We start from the raw sequence: 16,981 nt of genomic DNA, 5'->3' as shown, positions 1-16,981 counted from the left end.
TTGCTCGAGCACTTTGGGAGGGTTTAAGCTGGTGAGGCAGCAGGGCTGGGACACAGGATACTAGTGTAGCAGGTGTTAACTCAGAATTCTATGTCAAACTCACTGAACAGGCAGGTCCGGTAAGCAGAGAAGGCAGAAATAAGTGGGAAAGCACGAGAGGGCTGGGAGGTTTAACCACATGTTTCTGAACATAGAAATTCACAGCACATTACAAGCCCTTCGGCCCACAATGTTGTGCCGACCAGGTAACCTACTCTAGAAACTGCTTAGAATTTCCCTAGCGCAGCAGTCCCCAACCACCGTGCTGCGGACCAGTACCAAGCCACAAAGCATGTGCTACCGGGCCGCGAGGAAACGACATGATTTGGCGATAGGAGTCGCTGCACCTTTCCTCATTCCCTCTCACCCACTGTTCAGCTTGAACACACGCGAGGTCATTACTCGCACATCATCCATGTCAGCATGGGAATAAGATCAGCTCCTCGAGCTTGCAAATGACGGCGGGCTGAAAAGTACGTTTGACATAACATCTCTGGCGACATTCTGGATCAAAGTCAAGGCTAAATATACTGAGATAGCCATGAAAGCACTGAAAACGGTGCTTCCATTTCCAACATATCTCTGCAATGAATGCAACGAAAACTAAATTGCGGAAAAGACTGGACATAAGGAACCCCCTTCGAGTATCGCTGACTCCCATCAGCCCGTGATAGGACCGTCTTGTTGCAGGGAAACAAGCCCAGGGCTCCCACTGAATCAGCGATATTGGTGTGTTGCAATGATTTTATATGCTCATGCGGGGAAAATACGTGCTGTGTGTTTAATATCCAAATGTTACTTAAAATGTTATGATGCTATTGATTTATAAGTGACTTGTAGAACCATACAACAATTACAGCACGGAAACAGGCCATCTCGGCCCTTCTAGTCCGTGCCGAACTCCACTCTCACCTAGTCCCACCGACCTGCACTCAGCCCATAACCCTCCATTCCTTTCCTGTCCATATACCTATCCAGTTTTACTTTAAATATTTTCTTTTTCTTCCTTCTTGTCATAGGAAGCATGGAGAAGATCTAGAGGGGACACAGGGGAGACTTGCCAGGAGGCTGCCTGCATTAGAGAGCGTGTCTTATGAGGAAAGGTTGAGTGAGTTGGGGCTTTTTCTGTTTGGGGTGAAGGAGGATGAGAAGTGTGGATAGAGTGGATAGCCAGAGACTTTTTCCCAAGGCAGAAATGGCCAATACCAGAGGCATAATTTTGAGATGATTGGAGGAAGGTACAGAGGTAAGATTTTTGTTTCACACACACAGAGTGGGTGGGTGTGTGGAATACCCCGCCAGGTGATGGTAGAGGCAGATGCATTAGGGGCATTTAACAAACTCTTAGATAGGCACACAGATGATAGAAAAATGGAGGGCTATGTAGGAGGGAACAGTTAGATTGATCTCAGAGTAGGTTAAAAGATCAGCACAGCACTTTAACACAGTGCTTTAACGTTCTATGTTCTAGGTACAATTGCTCTGCCTAGTTTGCCAACTAACCAATGCACCATCATTAGCACTAACACTGCAAGACAAAGCTCACATTTTTATGTCATCTGCTAAACTTCTAGCCACATCCAAATCATTTACAGGAGAGTTCCAGCACAGATTCCTGTGGTATGCCACGGGGTAATCACAAAAGCCGATCAGCAAATCCACTTTGAACCCAATTTGTGAAGTTACTTCGGATCCCTCGGTCTCTTGCTCGTTTGGGGACCTTGTCAAAAGATTTTCCGAAGTCCCTGTAGACAACACCAGCTGCATGAGTACACCCGTAACTCCAAGAAACTCAGATTGGCCGACAGAATCACCCCTTCGGCAGGAGTGGAGAAAAAAGATGAGTAGATTTAAAAGTTGGGGGGGGGGTGGGGAAGGTGAGTGGAGAAAGAAATACAAGGTGCTGGGTGAAACCAGGAGGGGGGAGGGATGAAGTAAAGAGCTGAGCAGATATCACAGAGTGAGAGAAGGTTTCACTGACTCCCATCGAAAGGAAGCAGCGATCACGGAGGGGGAGCAGTGAGAGAGGGGTTCACTGAACTCTCGAAGAGACTTTGGGAGCTCAGCCCTTCCTTCCCATAACAGCCAAGGATACATTTCATCAGGCCTTGGAAACATATCCGTCTCCAACCCCACTAAAGACTCCTAATACATCGGCTTCTTGCCCTGTTTGAGTTTTCCAGCCATGTCCTTCTCTCAAACAACAGGAATTCTGCAAATACTGGAAATTCAAGCAACACACATAGAAGTTGCTGGTGAACGCAGCAGGCCAGTCGACGTTTCAGGCCGAGACCCTTCATCCTTCTCTCACTCTGTTTCTCACAAAGTTTTCCTGGATCCCCCCTGCTTTGGGCCATTCCCTTTGAAATCGTTCCTGCTGATATCAGAGAGGTTGAGGTTCTGTACTACTATAACCTGATAACTCGTACAACTGTGTTTTGCCTTTCTCCTTCGTATCCAGGACGTCTTTGAGGAGCGATGCCTCAAAAAGGTGGCATCCATGGTGAAGGACCCCCGCCACCCAGGACATGCCCTCTTCTCATTGCTACCCTCAGGAAGGAGGCACAGAAGCCTGAAAGCACACACTCAGCGATTCCAGAACAGTCTCTTCCCCTCTGCCATTTCTGAATGGACACTGAACCCATGCTCTACTTCACTACTTTTTATTTCTGTTTCCACACTATTATTTCATATATTTACTGTAATTCAGTTTTCTCTGTTATCGTGTGTTGCACTGTGCTGCTGCCACAAAGACAGCAAATTTCACGACATTATGCCGGTGACGTTAAACCTGATTCTGATATCCTTGCTCCTGTACCTCATGCTGAATACTGGGAGAGCTGTCACATGTGACCACTCCTAGGGACTACCTGTACACTGTTACTTGAAGCTCTTTTTGCATATTCCTCCAAGGAATGTGTGGACATCACAGGTTGAAGTGGTATTTAATTCCTTTGTGGTGGGCTGCAGCCCTTGAGGTGTGGGTGCACCCACAATGCAGTTAGGGTGGGTGATCCAGGATTCTGACCCAGTCAGTGTCAATGCCCTGGTTCAGATTTTTACTGCTATGCTGTAGGCATTTCATTTTAGCAGTTCTGTAAGAGCAATCTGTTCTGCTTTCAGCCTGTTTGGGTCTGAGCTCAGGAATGAGGTGTCATCCAATCAGGATGGTAGAATTGGGAGAAGGTGCTAGAGATTACTGGGCAGAGGGGTCTTTGTTTGGCGGGAGCTGGGAGAAGACAGGAGAAAAGATAGTGGACGATGAGGGTGCTTTGTGCAGATGAATGGCTTCGAGGAGGAAGGACCAATAATCCCGTGGGAAAGCCTCTTTGTTCAAGATGGATTTCCAGTGACCTTCGGAAGGTGCTGTGTGCTTTCACACAGATGGAGGGAAGGTCCAGCACGCGATTTACAGAGAAGTTCAAGATTTCAGCTCCACTGTATACGTGACTTTTTAAGTAGAATGGGCCCTTTTTGTTTTTTTCTCTTTCTTTCCTTTAATAACTGTTTGCTTAAGTTAACATTCTTAAATATACTCCTGAATAATTCTATGTAGTGAACAATCTGTTATTTTCTGCTGACAGGCGATTGCCAGGGGCAGTAAATCACACAACATTCACACAAACCGGGGTTTGGGTAGGCGAGACATCCCAACCTCACGGATTTTGCGGGACCAAAGTCACATACGCCTTAGATGATACTTGGGGTCACTGGCCATGGCAAGTACTTTCGGCACAATGGTGGATTCTGCCCAGTCTTTGCCAAACTTCTCCACCAACTTGGTCAAGTTGTTGGTCGCGGCCTCGCGAATGGCGTACACTGCAAGACAGCATTCACAGGTCAAGAAATGATCTGATCGCCGTTACTACTTGATTTTCAAATATGTACCTTGCTGATAAAATACAAAGTTCCAAAATGAAATGCTCGTACCACCTTCTTCAAAGTGTCAACCTGTTCCATACCAAGTTACACACAGTGGAGGAAATTATGCACTTGGAAAGTAGCATTTTAATATACTTATTTATCATTGATTTTTTATTGAGATACAGTGTGGAACAGGCCCTTCTTGCCCTGCGAGCCACCCCCCGATTATCCCTAGCCTAATTACAGGACAATTTACAATGTCCAGTTAACCTATCAACCAGTAGGTCTCTGGGAGGAAGCAGGAGCACCCAGACGAAACCCACGCGGTCACGCGGGGAACTTATAAACTTCTCACAGGTGGCAGTGGGAATCAAACCCAATTGCAAAGTGTTGCGCTAACCAGACGCCACTGTGTCGCCCCATTAGATACTTAAAAAATACTTCGAATAGGTTCCCATTATTTATTACTAATTATTGTAATTGAATAATTAGTCATTGTTCAAGCCCTAACTGCAATATTCAGATTCCAGGGTAAAAGGGACCTACACTAAAAGGAAAACAGTCCAAATCAAATTTGTTGTTAATTTTATTGGCCTTTAATCAAAATGCACTTTACTTTAAAGAAAAATCAGCCCTGCCATTTTTGGGAAATTACTTGCACAGGGAAAAAATCCTCATCTGCCATTCATTTATAAAAATGATAAGGATGTGAATATCACTTGCAAACAGTTGCAAGTATAAACTACATCTTGACTGACAACAGTACAGAAGCTCAGCTTGAAAGCTCCCATTTAAATGGCTGAGAGATAGTACGGTGGGTGACACACAGAGTACACCTGAGTGGCCCAAGTCTTAGGAGAGGCTTCTGGCATCAATTAAATACCACAACTCGCTTACACCAAGAGAACGAAGAGAACTATCATTTACAAAACACACAGGACCTGAGTGATGTTGCCTTGAGCAAAGCCGGCTTGAGTACAGCATAGCTTCGACCACCAGGCAAGAAGAAAACCAGGGAGGCACTGCAGATGGAACAGGCGGCTTCTGGAAACGTAGGCAGGATTAAGAACTTGTACACAGAGGGGGCAGAAAAAAAGGTGTGGATGAGCTGGCATGAGATCACGTTGGGAGATGCACAGCTGTATCTGTGACTTTCTGCCCATTCATTGGCCTGCTCTGTTGAGTGTCTCCAGAATTTTCAGTTACTATTTCAGATTTGCAGCTCCGCTGCTTTTGGAATAAGAGGCAAGGAACCGTAGTGGATCGTGTGTCTACCCCGGGTGCTCAGATTCCCCCCCCAACACCCCACAGAGTCTGGAGACGTCCCGCTTAGTAGTCTCATTGGTCATTGTAAACTGTCCTGTGATGAGGCAAGGGTTAAATCAGCTGGTTGCTGGGCGGTGTGTCTCGTTGGGCCTGTTCCATGCTATTCTGGAATAATTAAACGTATCGGTCAAAGTCAAGTCTGTTTCTTGTTGCCATGTGTACAAGAGTACGACAAGATTGCTTGCAGCAGTAATAACTGGGGGGGAGGGGGGCGCCGGTGTTTGAACTATGATGGTATTGGACATTGGGCAGGAACCTGGGAGTACAAACTGGGATGAATGCACTCAGAAACACACAATTGAAATGTGGAAGTCGTTTTGGGCTTCACTTGGATGGAGCTCTGCAGAGTTTTGTCCCACTGAGACAGGGAAAGAACAGAAGGATGAAGGAGCCATGCTTGACAAGAGATGCGCAACAGCTAGTCTAGAAGCATAGGATGCAAAGATCAGCCTGGGCTCCAGAAGGTTACAATGTGGCCAGGGAGGGAGTGAAGAATGGACTTCGGAGAACTAGGAGGGGCCACGAGAAGGACTTGGTGAGTTGGATTCAGGAAAACATACTTGAAAAACAGGAGGATGGCCAGAGTGAGAGTCTGGGCCGGCCAGAGCTAAAAGAGGCAAAATGTTTGGAGTGGAGGACTTTGGGGGAGATCCGCAATGAATACTTTTCTTTAGTAATCACCAGTGTGAGGGACCTTGATGCTTGCGAGGGCAGTGATATGCTACAACATGTTAACATTGAGAAAGAGGATGTTCTGGAATTTTGAAAAGCCCTAGGATAGATAAGTCCCCGGGTGCCAGATGTGATATACCCCAGGGTTACTACGGGAAGCAAGGGAAGAGATTGCTGCACCTTTAGTGACGATCTGGGCATCCTCACTGGCCAGTCCTCACCGGAGGAAGTACCAGATGATTGGAAGTTGGCAAATGTTATTTCCTTGTTCAGGAAAGAGAGTAGGGATGACCCTGGGAATTATGGACCAGTCAGTTTTACTTCACCGGTGGGCAAATTACAGGAGAAGATTCTTACAGACAGGATTTACAAGAAGCATAGTCTGGTTCGGGAGAGTCAGCATGGCTTTGTGAGGGGCATGTCGTGTCTTGAGCCTGACCCAATCCTTTGAGGATGTGACAAAGCACGATGAAGGATTTTTGGTTAGGCACCTGGTAGGGTCACTCAGCATCATGGAAGCACCAGGAAGATGACTTTGACAACTTTGAAGGACTTTCGTTCAACAGAAGTAATGATTCATCAAGGCTATACTCACCGTGATCCACCAGCCACGTCATGCACAAGGAGTTCAACTTCTCATCAAAAAACTCCACTCCCTAAACAGGTTTTGACAATAAAAAGAATGTTGATAAAATAACCCCTCGAATTTCTAGTAGAACATGCCAACTTGCCACATTTGCATTCTAGCCGTCTTCATCTTTCGCTCCTTACCAGTACAGTTTGCTAACTCCTTTGAGCCAATGGTGTGCCAAAGCTTCCAGATTTTTCATGAAGTATATTAAGCACTCTTCGAATGTTGTGGAAGCCCTGCCTTCCCTTACAAATCCATTTTGGTCAGGGTGGACCATTTTTGGCAACAGTGGCTCCAGCCTCCTAGCTAATACCTTACAGAGAATTTTGAGATCATTGTTCAGAAGTGAGATTGACCTATAAGATCCACAAAGGGATGGTGGTTTTCCAGGTTTTAACAGTAGTGTAATTGCTGCCATATTAAGAGAGGGGGCAAGGGATCCAGTGTCAAATAACTCCTGATACATATCAGGCAGAGGTGGTATTAGTTTAGTCTTAAAGATTTTATATATTTCAATCGGAATTTCCATTGGGCCCAGGAGTTTTCCCTCCCTTCATGTTAGTTATAGCTGCAGACAATTCGTTAGCCTCTGAGTTAAACTCCAGCGAGGTCAAGGACGTTTCATCCAGGGGCATAAATTCTAACAAGTCGAGAAATTCCTTTTGTATTTGTGGAGCTGAATCTGAATATTCTGAGCTGTACAGATTTTGGTAAAATCTCAAAAAGATATTGTTTATTTCCTCTGCGACAACCGTTGTCACCCCCTCATCTGATTGTATGGAGTTTATTGCCCTTTCTGTTTGGATCTGTTTGATGTGCAGGCCAAAGGCTCACTTATTATCATGTACAACTCTGAGATTTGTCTTCCCCAGATAGCCATGAAACAAAGAAAAAACATGAAAGTCATTGAATGGCATCCTGATCATCAGCCCCCCCCCAAAACCACCCCTCCCTCCACACAGAAAATGGAACAGCAACAACCCCAGCCCACCCCCCGCACAAAAACCAACAGAACATTTTACCCCCAAACACCCTCCCCTCGCACAACAAAATGAAAAGAAACAGGCAATATAAAAACAGAATATAAAATCCCTAAGTCTGACAAAGTCCGCAGTCCTTAAACAGGGGTCTAAACCTGATGGTCTAAACCAGGGGTTTCCACCCCTGCTTGGTTAATGGTCAATTAAAAAAAAGGTTGGGAGCCCCAAGTCTAAATTAAGACTACCCATGTCACTGGGCTACAAGTATAATTGCTACTATCGCACATTTGCTTCTGGTGCAAAAGGAAAGAAGATGTTCAAAGTTATTTCCGTCTTTAAACTAAAGTATCAATTTGATATAGGCAGTCATTTCCATTCTGCAAATCATCCATATGGAAGCATTGCTAATAGACTATAAAAACATTTTAGAATAAACCACCCACCAGCAGCCCTGCAAGCAGAGGCATGTACTCGATTATCGCAAGGCGCACTCTCCATTTGGCATCTTCTGCTAATTCTACAATGGCTGGCAGGAGAGACTGTGATAACTGGTGAATTCCTGGAAAAGAAACACATAAAATGATTAAATGAAAACCTAGACAGATATCTCAGTCAACACGCACAAAATGCTGGAGGAACTCAGCAGCCCAGGCAGCACCTACAGAAACGTCGACTGTACTGTTCCCCATAGAAGCTGCCTGGCCTGCTGAGTCCCTCCAGCATTTTGTGTGTCTTGTTCGGATTTCCAGCATCTGCAGATTTTCTCTTGTTTGTCATTAGATATCTCAGTCATGTTGCCATCCTGCTCCACGTTTTTATGATCCACCTGGTCAGTCACGGATCATTCTTAAATAATTTCTTCTACAGTTTGATATTCTAGTTTATATAAATCATGGAACAGAACCGGCCCTATAACCCACAATGTTATACTTAAATTCCTAATCAAGTGGGCAATCTAATCTACACGATGTCCATATTCTTCTGCTTTCCTCACATTCGTGTGCTTATCTAAACGTCATTAAAAGTCCCCGATATATCTGCCTCCACCATCACTCCAGGCAGCCAACACCATGTTAAAAAACCAGCAACACACACAAGATGCTGGAGGAACTCAGCAGGCCAGGCAGCACCTATGGAGAAAAGGACAGTCGACATTTCTGTCCAAAACCCTTCGGCAGAACTCAGCCCTTTGGGAGAGGGGGAGAGGGGGATGGGACGGGAGAGGGGGATGGGACGGGAGAGGGGGATGGGACGGGAGAGGGGGATGGGACGGGAGAGGGGGCAAGATGTGACTCATGCTTGGACACTGAGCTTTTCCAGTTACAAGCAGTTCACACTGATAAATGGTGCCTGAATCCTCGTTTCAGGCCCACCCAAAATACTGAGGGACTTTTTCCTGAAGTGAATGAGATGAGTTGCTACATTAATTTTAGATAGACTGTATAACTAGCCAAGAATTTGAGAAGGCATATTACCTTAACATACTGCAAGATGTGACTTATTGTGACAGTCTCCCTGCAATCTACTGGCAAGTTTTCACAGAAATCTGCAAGATAGAGTACTGCATGTTAAGAGAGTTATTCTCAAACAAAACAATGGCCCATGTATTCTGTGCCGATCCATTTAAATTGCCTACTCCCATCAACCTGCATCTGGACCATAGCCCTCAATACCACTACCATCTGCGTACCCATCCAAACTTCTCTTAAACGTTGAAATCGAGCTTGCACGCACCACTTGCGCTGGCAGCTCGTTCCACACTCTCACCACAATGATAAATCAATAAAGTTTAACAGATTAAGCAATTGCTGAAAAGCATCTGCCTTAACATTTGTATCTTCTCAGAAGATAGTGGCAAGAGAAAACATACGTTCTGAAGCACAATTTAAGTCGCACAAGAAAAGCAAGGCCAGCACATACAGTGTAAACATCAAGAGTCAGACAGCACAGGTTCAATTCTGGCACATCTGTACGGTCTCCCTGTGACGGTATGGGTTTCCTTCGAGTGCACATTTCATAAGTTAACTGGTCATTAACTGGTAAATCGTCCCGTGATTAGGTCAGGATTGAATTGGGGGATAGCTGGGCAGTGTGGCTCAGTGTACCTATTCTGCACTGTAATCTTACTAAATAGATATTCAGAGGTATCAAATTGGCCCACTCCTCCTCTATGGTGTCGGCCAAGTTGTTCTGGTGCAAATTAACTCAATGAGTTGGCATTAATGTACCAGCTACTGAAGATGACTGGCAAAGAACTTTGGCAAGCACATCACAATTCACTTGAAACATCTGATTTATGGAAACTGGGCAGGCCAAGACGACTAATGTTGCGATACTTATCCCGGCCAGCTCCCCTTTGCATGAAGACAGAATCCATGACTAAACTACCACAATCTGAAAGGCTAAATATAACTCATGCATTCCTTTTCAAAACGCATGATTGGAGCCAGATTTTGTGGATGAAGTGGGTCCATCTGGGAAGCAAACTCACAATATTTCTACCTTTGTCTACTAGCTTGCTTACTTGAAAGTAGGGAATCCACATTACACTACCAAGGACGGTTCATGAAGCAATCCCTTTCGCATCTTCGTTTTACTTCAGAGGCTGTCCTCTCCAATCTGGTGACTCGATTTTGGGCTGATCGGGCACTTTGCTGTTTCCAAGTGCTTCATAAGCCCACGGTTGCCTCCACCTCTCGCCGATTAAAGCGCTGAAGAAGATTGAAATCAAGTCAGGCGCGCAGGGCCAGCGAGTATGCAGTGCCGTCTATCTGCCTCTCGCTGGCTGTGCTGGAGAAGGCGCCAGCTTGTGGCAGCCTCTCACTGGCTGTTCCCAAAGGAAGGGCCTCACACTCAAGTGAATCTCCCTCTCTCCCCCGATGCTGTCGGCCGATGGTACCTGAGCATGCTTTAATCGAAGTAGATTTCGACTCATTCAGGTTTATGATGTGCTCTAGTTTCTAGTTCCAGTTTATCTCTCTATGTGATGATGTGCTTCTGCAGACACAATCGGTGGACAGTGGTGTGGCTGTGTGGCCCAACATCCACCCCAGTTTCTTTGATGAAAGATCCGATCAAGTGACACGTACACGAGAAAAGATGCAGCTTATTAGGCAGTCAATGATTCCTTAAGGTTGTCATGGCCAGGGGCAGTAATGGGGACAAGCACCCACCACAGACTAAATGCTCCTAATGGCATGCACCTCAAACAGCCTCTCACACCAAGTCCAGCTCCTGGCCTTTGCATGTGGCTTACTGACAGCAGAAGGCAGGTCACTGACACTTCAAAACTGGTCACTTCGGTCAGATGGGGCTCATGGTTAGCAGCTCATCTAGGAAAAGGAAGACTCTGATCTCAAACCTCCAATGCCTTGCGGCTATACCCACTCACAGGAGTAAACCCAGAGGGAAAAATCCAGAGCCGGATTCTCCGAGGCAGTCCTACGTTGAGTTCAACGCTGTCAACCCCTGCGACGCCACTGGTACCAAACTGTATCGGTCTCTGCCGATTCTTTGGATTCATCAGATGCGTGGAGAGGGGGAGCCTGCTACATGGGCAACAGCTTACTCTCCATATCATACTGCCCTGGCTTACGTATCACGTAGACAGCTGCACGTAACATCCATGGTGGACCCTGACCAACGGAGGGCCTCGGGTTAGGCAGTCAGTGGTACAAACGTAAAGAACAGCATTCACTCTTTTTCACAATCTCACAACCTTTCAAGACTCTGCACAAGCAATGAAGTGCACTTTGTAAGGAGCAGCCACCATCGAAACATGAAGTCAAGTGGCACACAATTCCTTTCCATTTGCTGTCATCCAGTTCTGGGATCAGATCAGGATGCCAAAGGGGAGGCATGCTGGCATGCTGTTCTCACTTGGAGAAGTGTCACCTGGATATGTGGTACCACATTAAATAGAGTCATAGAAAAGCACAGCGCAGAAAAGGCCCTTTGGCCCCTCTCGTCCATTCTGAACAATTCAAACTGTCTACTCCCATCTGCCTGCACCAGGACCACAACCACCCCCCCGCCCCATATCTGTACTATCCATGTACCTATCCAAACTTCTCTTAAATATTGAAATCAAAACTGCATGGACCACTTGTGCTGGCAGCTCGTTCCATTCTCATGACCCTCTGTGTGAAGAAGTTTCCCCTCATGTTCCCCTTAAATTTGTCACCTTTCACTCTTAACCCATGACCTCTGGTTGTAGTCCAACCCAACCACAGTGGAAAAAACCTGCTTGCATTTATCCCATCCATACCCCCCCATAATATTGTACCTCCATCAAATCTCTTCTCATCTTCTGCATTCTGAAGAATACAGTCCTAACCTATTCAATCTTTCCTTCTTAGTCAGGTCCTCCAGACCAGGCAACATCCTTATAAATTTTCTCTGCATTCTTTCAACCTTGTTTACATCTTTCACAGGAGTTCAAAGTTCAGGGGTGTCCAGGGAAGGGGTCGCACCTCTGGTGAAGGGGCTTGTCGTGTCCATTCCGGGGCAGCTCACTCACCTTCGCTCCCCACCGGACACTCATCTCTCCCCTGTGGCTGCAAGCAGCCATTTGCACGTGACAGCAGTCTCATACTCCGGTGAGATTGGGACAAGCCAGTCCTAGCACGCAAAGTCAGCCTCAGCGGACTGGGCGGGTGCGATCTACAGTAAAGCCCAACGGCCAGGAAGGTGGCTCTGCATCACTCCGTGGAGAACGAGGGGCATGAAAAGACACAGAAAACGTCCTGGTCATCCACTGCAAACAAGAAGACCCCAGTTTCTTCTGGCGCTTGTTCATACCACTGGACCCGGACTTCTGAGGCCAAGAGAGTGGAACTGCCACAGTGCAAAGGCTTTTCCATTTTAAAAACTCTCCCGCACAGGTTTCCTGTCATCGTCGGACAAAATGTGCAACCACCATGTGTACTATACACAACCTTGACATTTGTGTCCTTACAGGCAGCCACAAAGCAAAGGAACCCAACAGAACCCATTAAAAACAGAAAACCATCAATCACACAATGCGCAGGAAAAAAAGACAAATTGAGCAGACAAGAAACGGAAGCAAATAATGTTCAGGACTGCACTGCAAAATGCCAGGTTGTACAGCTGGATCAAAGGCTCATCTCCACTAGGAAACTTACAGGCACAGATTGCAGTGTCATTGCCCAGAACAAGAGTCTATTAATGAAGTAATTGATAGTTGTTTTTGCTGCCAGAAAGTTGTCACTGTGCTTCAGCAACAACATCTTAAACCGGATGGAAAAGACAAGAATGAGAGTTCCCAACCAACCTTTAACTTTGTTGGCCCCAGCTGCTCGCACTTCAACCTCACAATCTTTCAACAGGTTTTGGAAAGCAGGAACCAGATCATTTTCCGCAATTTCAGGACCCACGGTTTTCTGAAGCTTTAAAGGCAAGAGAAACCAAATGAGTAACAAAGATAGAGCGGGTTTCAATAGCAGCAATCTGTGCATTAACACGTGAACAGAGGAATCACAAAGACAACACCATCTTTCTTTTCCACGCTCGTCTTGCTGCTGCCATCAGGTAGAAGGTGCAGGAGCCTCAGGACCCTCACCACCAGGTTCAAGAACAGTTACTACCCCTCAACCATCAGGTAGAAGGTACAGAAGCCTCAGGACCCACACCACCAGGTACAAGAACAGTTACTACCCCTCAACCATCAGGTAGAAGGTGCAGTAGCCTCAGGACTCTCACAACCGGGTTCAAGAACAGTTACTACCCCTCAACCATCAGGTAGAAGGTAGAGAAGCTTCAGGACTCTCACCACCGGGTTCAAGTACAGTTATTACCCCTCAACCATCAGGCCCTTGAACTACAGGGGATAAGTAGACTTAATCGATTGAGATGTTCCCACAAGCAATGATCTTACTTTAATTACTCTTTATCTTGTTATTTCATACTCTTGTTATTTATTGCTATTTATTTATATTTGCATTTGTACTTTATCTTTTATTGATCCTGTTTACAGTTACTATTCTATAGAAATTGCCGAGTCTGCCCACAGGAAAATGAATCTCAGGGTTGTATGTGGTGACATGTATGTACTCTGAAAATATGAACTTCAAAATTGAAAATCTGAACTGTACCTTAGCTACAGACTTCATTGCAAGATTAGTTTATATGTGATCTTGAGCATAGAAAGTGCATTTTGTGATGGTCTGTCATTAGCAATGATAGCAGAACTTTATAAATACAATAAACTCCGTACCGTTCTAATGCAATTGTTTTCCAATAATGGGTTGGTGCCAATTTCACAAGTGCTCTGGCAACCTTTATCTTGTTCTGGCATATTTCCCCTTCCTTTCCAGTCCTGCTGAAGGGTCTTGGCCCAAAACGTCGACTGTTTATTCACTTCCATAGCTGCAGCCTGACCTGCTGGGTTCCTCCAGCATTTTTGTGTGTGTTACCTTATATGGAGCTTATTTTTGAACACGGGTTAGTTATCGTATAAAGACAGACAATATAACGTCTTTGCCTGTTCCAAGGGTAATAATCCTAAGCTGACAAAATGGCTGTGTTTTCTGTGTGCTTTTGAACACTGGTCCATCTGTAATTTGCTTTAATTTTCGATCAGGTTTACCGTTTTGAATTATTCAATTTTATCATGGGTGGCGGAGTGGAAATACATCTTTACCAAGAGAGGTGTAAGGCGTTCCTTCCCTCCACTAGCCTGCAGGTCACCCTTGGGCAAGGTGTAGCACCTGCTTAGCCAACCCCACCCCCCCAATCAGGGTCACGTGAAGCCATGGGGTAAGAGGAAAGAAACCCAGAGAAATGTTGCCATTGTGTTCAGATGTTTATCAATGAGTGGATACCTCATGCTCTGGTAAAGAAATAAATGAGTGGGGAGAAAAAGGGAATGGTTAGATAAATGGTGTCCATTTAGAAGCAGCAATCTTTAGTGTTACCCAGGTAAAACAGCTGTAATGATCTATCCTTGATAGTATATCCACAGATAAACCAGCTGCTTCAGTACAGATTTTACACTCATACAGAACAGAAAGATTTAATCTCAATGCTTTGGGGTGGGACCGGAATTTCCTGGCCTTAAGAGACAGAATTTTAAATTTTTAAAGAAAGGCAAAGTTGAGAAAATATTGTCGTTGATGGCTCTGAATCCGAAAGTATGGTACACAGACAACAACGTGAGCAATTGTAATCAGCTAATTTCTCAGGTCAAAAAAAAACAACTAAATAATGTTATTTAATCATTAAATAATGCTTCTTAATTGTTAAATAATGTTAACCTGATCGTTAATGTTTGCAATTAACCTGTGTAGGCAATGTGCCTTTATTTTGAGGATTTGTATTACATTGTGGTGAGAAAAGCACGGAGATTTCAGTTGATCCGAGTGTTTTCCCAGGCTGGGAAAGCCTAAGACTAAAGGGCATAGATTTAATTGGAGACACAGAACGCAACAAGCTGTTCCGGCCCTTCAAACGGCACCGCCAGTAACCCACCAACTTGTGCAACAATCTACAATGACCCTTTAACCTACTAACCGGAATGCTTTTGGACTGTGCGAGGAAACCGGAGCACCAGGAGGAAGCCTGAGGCAACAAGTTTTATACTGAGAACAAAGACCATCTGGTTCAAAAAACATAAACACACAGGAGATTCTGCAGATGCTGGAAACCCAGCACAAAATACTGGAGGAACTCAGCGGGCCAGGCAGCATCTATGGAAATGAAATAAACAGTCGATCTTTCGGGCCAAGACTGCTCTTCAGGGCTATAAATCTGCCGATGACACAACTATTGTTGGCAGAATTTCAGATGGTGACAAGGAGCCGAAGAGGAGTGAGATAGATCAGCTGGTTGAGTGGTGTGGCAACAATCTGGCACTTTGTCAGTAAGACCAAGGAACTGATTGTGGACCAGAGGAAGGTGAAGTTGAATCACAACCTCCCTACCCCATACCCGGTCTGTGTGAAGTCAGCAGTGGGAAGGAACCAGCAAAGTCCAGTCCATCAAAATTTTAATTTAATTAATTAATTCATGTACTACATCACAAAATTTACCACAATGACAGTAAAACCAAGGAACTGATTGTGGACGTCAGGAAGGGGAAGTCAAGGGAACACACGTCAGTCCTAATCAAGGGGACTGTGGAAAGGGTGAGTAATTTCAAGTTCCTGAGTGTCAAAGTCTCTGAGGATCGTCCTGGCTTTTCAACCTTTCGGCTCATTTTTAAACAGAACTGAAGTTCCCCTTAACTTCCTCCAGTCAAAAGTGAAAAATATCAGTGTCATCAACCTGTGCACGTGCTGAATCCCCAGATCCCTGGCACTATGCCAACAAGTTTGTTCTAAACCCCTGTCACAGGATTATCCTTCAGATACACTGAAAAAGATCTGAGCTCAATTCAGACCAACTTTGTTCTATTTCAGATCCATGTTTAAAAACAGGCTAATTAAATGAATCTGGAAAGAAACCTCAGCACCTTTTGGCATGTCAGTCAATTATATTAAAAATACACAGGTGCTTGATTTAATGATTTTTTAAAACTATATTAGAGGAACTAATCGTGTTTTCATGACTTTTGACAGAATCAGAAGGGATTCCAACTGGAACAGAAAACTTAAAGACTAGTTTTAAAACATAAATGCACCATACCATCATACCAAAGAGATGCACTTTGTGCTTTAGCAATAACACGTACTTCAGAAAATTTGTCTGCCACCACATAGCGAACACGCCAGGATTTATCGTCCATTGCCTGCCGGAGGGTCAGCATCACCAACGCTTCCAGGTCTTCCTGGGGCAGCAGCTGGGCTATGCTCACACAAGCCTCAACTGCCAACAGCCTCACCGAATCCTGTGAAAAAGATGTTCAAACCGGGATTGAGCTGGTTCTTCATTAAAAAACAAAATTAATTTACTGAAGTTAACATTAGGAAGAACTAATCTCATCAAAAAAATCATAAAAATAAATACTGACAATATAACAATTGTTTCCCAGATGATATCCGTTCAGATCACCTAGAACGTAGCAACAGGTTTCATTACTTTGCAATGTGTGCTGGAATCTTCCCAGGATACAAGTACTGGAGTGTATCAACATGCAACCTTTGATGGAAGCATTCCTTGGATTAGTATATTAGCAAATGTCATGACAGAGCAAAAATTTATTGATGAATCAATTTTCTTTCTCCTGCTCTTGAAGCACCACTCTCTGCTCAGTGAATCTCCAAGCTAATCACCCAAGTGGTCACTTTTCACCGTAGGATATAGGAGCTGAATTAGGCCATTTGGCCCATCGAGTCTGCTCTGTCATTTCATCATGGTTGATCCATTTCACCTTCAGCCCAATCTCCTGCCTTCTCCCCATATCCCTTCATCGAAACATGGAAATCTACAGCACTTTACAGGCCATCCGGCCCCAAAGTTGTGCAGACCAAGTAACCTACTCAAGAAACTGCCTAGAATTTCCCTACCGCAT

The 16,981-nt window shown here is 45.0% G+C and overlaps 1 protein-coding gene across 1 annotated transcript in view; it reads right to left on the bottom strand.

Annotated features, from left to right (window-relative positions):
- Positions 1-16,981, bottom strand: part of LOC140203625 (serine/threonine-protein phosphatase 2A 65 kDa regulatory subunit A beta isoform-like) — an 83,155-nt gene that overhangs the window by 39,430 nt on the left and 26,744 nt on the right. Inside the window, exons 6-10 of the mRNA XM_072269673.1 lie at positions 16,156-16,357; positions 7,956-8,071; positions 6,497-6,557; positions 3,727-3,858; positions 1,726-1,784 (exon numbers count right to left, since the gene is read on the bottom strand). Of these exons, the coding sequence (XP_072125774.1) occupies positions 1,726-1,784; positions 3,727-3,858; positions 6,497-6,557; positions 7,956-8,071; positions 16,156-16,357 (570 nt within the window). The remainder of the gene's footprint in view (positions 1-1,725; positions 1,785-3,726; positions 3,859-6,496; positions 6,558-7,955; positions 8,072-16,155; positions 16,358-16,981) is intronic.

The sequence above is a fragment of the Mobula birostris genome, chromosome 10 (genome assembly GCF_030028105.1).
Source record: "Mobula birostris isolate sMobBir1 chromosome 10, sMobBir1.hap1, whole genome shotgun sequence".
Lineage (NCBI taxonomy): Eukaryota > Metazoa > Chordata > Chondrichthyes > Myliobatiformes > Myliobatidae > Mobula > Mobula birostris.
Note: the sequence above shows the minus strand (reverse complement) of the source record. Positions and strands in the feature narration are given on the sequence as shown.